We start from the raw sequence: 4,956 nt of genomic DNA, 5'->3' as shown, positions 1-4,956 counted from the left end.
ACTTTGATTAAGGTATTCATTCATCTTCCCTTCGAAACAAATTAATTTTAGAAACGAAAAACGGCAGGAATTAAGTTTAACATCTAATATTTTATAAATAAATGACACGTTTGCAAATATTTGATTTTTATAAATTATCTTAATATTTTAATTTTCTTATTGACGACATAAAATTCAAATTGTATTATTTGATATAAAATCAAAATTTTATTATTTGATAAAATTCAAAGTTAATCATTCTGGTAGTTAATAGAACGTACAAAAACAATCATCAAAATAAATAACTGTAATAAAAATAAACAGATAAAAAAATCTTAATATCAATAAAGAAATTATAGGCATTTATAATTTCCTTAATATTATGATAAAATTTTTTTATCTATTTATATACATATATGTATATAATAATACATACGGGTTGTATAAGTGATTAGTAAATTATATTGTATAAGTAATATAGTAAATTATATGAATTAAATAAAATTATTATGTATATATACATATATACACGCGCGTGCGCGCTATCGAAATAGACATGCCTGTAAAATTTGGCCTACCTCAATTTTAAAAAGGGTATGCATCACTGTTCTAAATGATTTAGATTAGATATTGACTTAAATTGTAAGATTAATTAAAATATTATTTATTTACTTATTATTTTGAATATTTCTCTAATATTCTATATTATGTATATAGTGTATGATATTTCATGTTAAGTGTATTGTACATCATGTATATACAATTATAAGGAATACTTACATTAAAAAAGTTGGTACTTCTTTTCTCGGCAAAAAGTCCTTGAAAAGTTTGTCCAGGATAGAACTGACAAGTATATGTTCCTAATAAAAGTTCCTTACATTTTATGATATCCTTTGCCTTTTTATTATTAAAGAAAAAGTGTGAAAGTCTATAAAATGACTTGTGATGTTCTGCAAATCTTAATATACACTGTTCTAAACCAGCTAAGCAATACGCGATTAATGTCGCTACTTCTTCTTCTGGCATCTGTTCCTCTAGAATTTAAAATATAAATGTCCAATACAAATTATACACTAATTTTTGTACACTAAAATATAACGCTTGCAAATTATAAAAATTAATTAATTTCTTTTATAATTAAACAGTAATAGTATACTTCTTTACCATCTTCTATATTATTAGAATCTTTCTTCTTTTTGTCCGCGTCGCTGTCGACAGATTCACTATCACTATCGCTAGAGCTATCGCTGTCAGAACTATCATCGCTACTGCTAGATTCCTCGCTACTACTAGAGCTCGAATTATTTGTCTCCGTAGTCGTAGTTGTGGTTTGTGTCGTTGTGGTACTTTCTTGAGAGCCCCTTCTACTTAAAGTCATTTCTTCATTCGCGTTGGCTTGTGTTTTTCTCCTCTCTTCTATTTTGTCTTTATTTTCCTTTTCCTGTATATTAAAAAATTAATTACATGCACATATATATCTCTCAATTAATGTTAAAAATTTATATATTAATAAAATATATAAAGACATAAAAAAACTCACAGTAGATTGCAAGTCTTCGTTTTGTAACCATTTGCCATCAAATCTTCTGGTATCCTCATCATCTGCTGAAGACTGCTGGGTTTCTTGACTAATTTCCATTGCCTGTTTCATGAGAGCATCCATTAAATCCTGTACATCATCCGTCCTTCGTACAGAATCAACTGTCAATATATTTACTGAACTTTTCTTAATCTCCTCGGTTTTTGGCTGTGATTTCATTTTATCGGCACTCCTGTTCTCTAGTTTCTTTTTTTGCAATTTTGTCTCATTACTTTCATCACTAGATATGATCATTATGTCATCGCTTTTATCCTTTTGCGACACCATATCGCAAACTTTGGTAATTAAATCATCTATTAAGGCTACGACGTCCTGCATTAATTGTAAATGTGAGACACTACTTAACTTTATTCTTTTTGTATTGTCATGTGGCGGTTCATCAGGACATCGTTTACGACTTTCAGACTTTCCTAGTTCTGTAGACTTAATATCAGAGATTTTGTTTGACTTATCTATGATTTCTATCTCTTCAATACTATTTGAGCGTTGACATACTGCATTTTTATCCGCATCTGCTGTACTGTCTACCTCTTTCGTAATACTTTTCTCAATATCATTCTCTTCTTTTTTCTTATCGTTAAGTTTAGGTTGATACGTCATAAAGGGCCCTTCGGAACAGTTTTTAAGATGCCAATGAAACAATTGACCTAATGATTTCTTCAGTGGTTTTCCCTCATGTTGTTCCAAATATTTCAATATACTCGCATGAATGCGATAATGAATTTCTAGGGCTTCTATAGACAGATTTTGTGGACTCTTGTGGCTTATTCTACGTGGATATTGAGCGTTATTATCATATAATAATTCACTAGCCTAAAATTAGATATCGGTATTAATCAGTATCAAATAATTACATATAAAAAATATATAATAAATAATATATATAAGAAATAATATATAAGAAACATAATAATTAACCTTTGTGTAATGTTCTAAGAATACAGGAGGATCCTGATTTTTCTTCTCTGCAACTTTACCAAGCATGTATTGATAAAGCCATCTTTCATCATGCTGTATGGATGGTTCTTCAATAGTTTGACATATCCTGTTAGCAGATTCAAAACACTGATCTGCAATTTTCAACATCTCTTCTTTTCTAGTTTCCAAAATTTCAAATCTCTCCATACTTAACGTATCGGTCTCTTGTTTGAGCAATCGCGAACAAAACGAATGAACCATGTAAACAAAATTCCCGTACTCTGTCCAAATTACAGAATGACCAGGCGCTAGCTCGATAGCATGTTGATAACTTGACTGTGCCATTTTTGCCTTATTGAGAAACTTATCCTTCCCTCTAAAAAAAATCAAAGACATATATTACGTCTAAGGTGTAACACATAAATAAAATTTAGAAAACACTACTTACACAGGTCTATAACTGTTCAACCAATTCTCTATTATGCTGCCTGTTGCCATAGCTAAACCTGCCCATGAATTTAATCCCTTTGGATATAAACACAAATCTAATAGATAATACCGGCATGCGTGTTCCCACTTGCTGTTTTTAAAATAAAAATCACCCAACAAGTAGTAAATGGTGGATATCGAGTGCGGTAAAGATTTCATTACGCTCGGCATTTTATCTTTCGCACCGGTTATATATGCCGTCATTTCGTCTACTATTTGACTCGGATCGCTTTCCTGAGGAACTAATCTAATTATTCTCTTGAACAGTATCTCCGTATCCGTGCTGATGGATAGAACTCTGGGGGATTGAAAGTTTGGCAGCTGTTTCGGTTTATAAAAATCAAACAACAGCTGCGCCCCATCCCAGGTTAATTCCATTTGCGGTACTCCGTGATCCTGAAGATACTTTGGCCGCACTTTGTTCACCCTATTTGGATGACCGTATAGACAATAGAATATCTGTTCCAAATATTTCGTGAGCCTATTCTTGATAGAAACATACAGAGGAGTTTCGAGATGCGGTATGATAAGATTCATAATAAAAAATAAGAGTTTCGCCTCATTGAAACAACACCACGAATGTCTACCGATAAATTCATGAGCAGTGAATAAAATCATGATAGACGGTGGAATGCCGTCATCTTCATCATCCGATTCGGAATTATGAGAACTGTGCGATTTATTTTTATAAGATTCTGTCTTTGCCCTCTCCTTATCTTCTTTACTATTAGCAAATCAATTTTATATAATACATGATAACATATATCATCACATACACATTTCTTAGTAAAACTTACTATTGCAGAATGTAATGTAACAAGATCCAAGGTAGAACAGTCTCCAATGGCATCTCCACAGCACTTTCTGGTACATCCAACTGATGGCAAACGATGTGAACTAAATTTTGTACCAATCTCGATAGACGAGGTTCTGCTAAATGTTTTACTAAAATTATAATAAATCATAAAATTAGCGTATAAACTACTGTAATAATATTATATTATAAGAATGCCATTGACATATAAAGATTATGATCTTACCAATAAAAACACTGGCTTCAATTGTACAAGCTTCTAATTTCTCAAGTGCTGTTACAACAGAACTCGTCCATTTCTTCTGCTCAGTTTCGTCAGACGAATTCAAGTAATTTTGCCATGATTCATTCAGACAAGCCTCTGCCCAGACATAACATTCCTGAAAGTATTGGTATTATTAAAAATCTATTTTATAATATATACATATTTATATTATTACTTCATATTGTTGAAGTTGCCATAAGCTATCAAGTAACATGTTTAATTGTCGAACTCTGTCAACGATAATTTCATTAGTTCCCAACAATTTGTGTCTCTGTTTAGCAAATTTAAAAGTATCCTGCAATATGCAAGCCAATTCTGCATATTTCTTTTCCTCATAGAGATGTTGAATCTCGCCTAATTTTTGACCCCTATAATACAAAATTGAGTCGTAGTATCTTTAACATATAGATTTAACATATATATAATAGTATACATTAATATAAATATTTAAAAAGAAATACCTTTGAATTGATGTCAACTTTTTCTTTACCAGTTTGGCACTAATTTGAGTGTTATTTTTACAATTTAGAAGCATAATACATGGATTTAGGCTTTTATTTTCCATTTCATGCAGACGGTTCAACAACTAAAAAAATTCGTATTTATAATTTGTAACAATAATTATTTTAATTACTTTAAACTTAATTTTAAACTTAATATTATATTTAAACCTTCTTACCAGTTCTAATGTTTCTATGACTATATCTATATCACCTTGGCACAGGAAAATGTTACTTTTTAGCCACAGAATTCTCAGTAATGTGTATAAATTTTCTTCATTTAGAAGATCCTGTCTAACACTTGCGAATATTATATGTCCTAATTCCTCTGATGGCATTCCAGTGCCAAGTTTATCTAATCTGCAATAATGATTTTATATATATATATATA

At 30.6% G+C, this 4,956-nt stretch overlaps 1 protein-coding gene across 3 annotated transcripts in view; it reads right to left on the bottom strand.

Moving 5' to 3' along the window:
* The window catches only part of LOC108767619 (calcineurin-binding protein cabin-1), a 20,166-nt gene that overhangs the window by 10,344 nt on the left and 4,866 nt on the right, over nt 1-4,956 (bottom strand). For all 3 annotated transcript variants that reach the window (XM_018517588.1, XM_018517589.1, XM_018517590.1), the window contains exons 6-15: nt 4,745-4,925; nt 4,527-4,651; nt 4,241-4,433; nt 4,027-4,180; nt 3,784-3,931; nt 2,946-3,710; nt 2,498-2,873; nt 1,520-2,392; nt 1,144-1,420; nt 760-1,013 (exon numbers count right to left, since the gene is read on the bottom strand). In XM_018517588.1, coding sequence (XP_018373090.1) covers nt 760-1,013; nt 1,144-1,420; nt 1,520-2,392; nt 2,498-2,873; nt 2,946-3,710; nt 3,784-3,931; nt 4,027-4,180; nt 4,241-4,433; nt 4,527-4,651; nt 4,745-4,925 — 3,346 coding nt within the window. The remainder of the gene's footprint in view (nt 1-759; nt 1,014-1,143; nt 1,421-1,519; nt 2,393-2,497; nt 2,874-2,945; nt 3,711-3,783; nt 3,932-4,026; nt 4,181-4,240; nt 4,434-4,526; nt 4,652-4,744; nt 4,926-4,956) is intronic.

Source organism: Trachymyrmex cornetzi, unplaced genomic scaffold (assembly GCF_001594075.2).
Source record: "Trachymyrmex cornetzi isolate Tcor2-1 unplaced genomic scaffold, Tcor1.1 scaffold7, whole genome shotgun sequence".
In the NCBI taxonomy this organism is placed as follows: Eukaryota; Metazoa; Arthropoda; class Insecta; order Hymenoptera; family Formicidae; genus Trachymyrmex; species Trachymyrmex cornetzi.
Note: the sequence above shows the minus strand (reverse complement) of the source record. Positions and strands in the feature narration are given on the sequence as shown.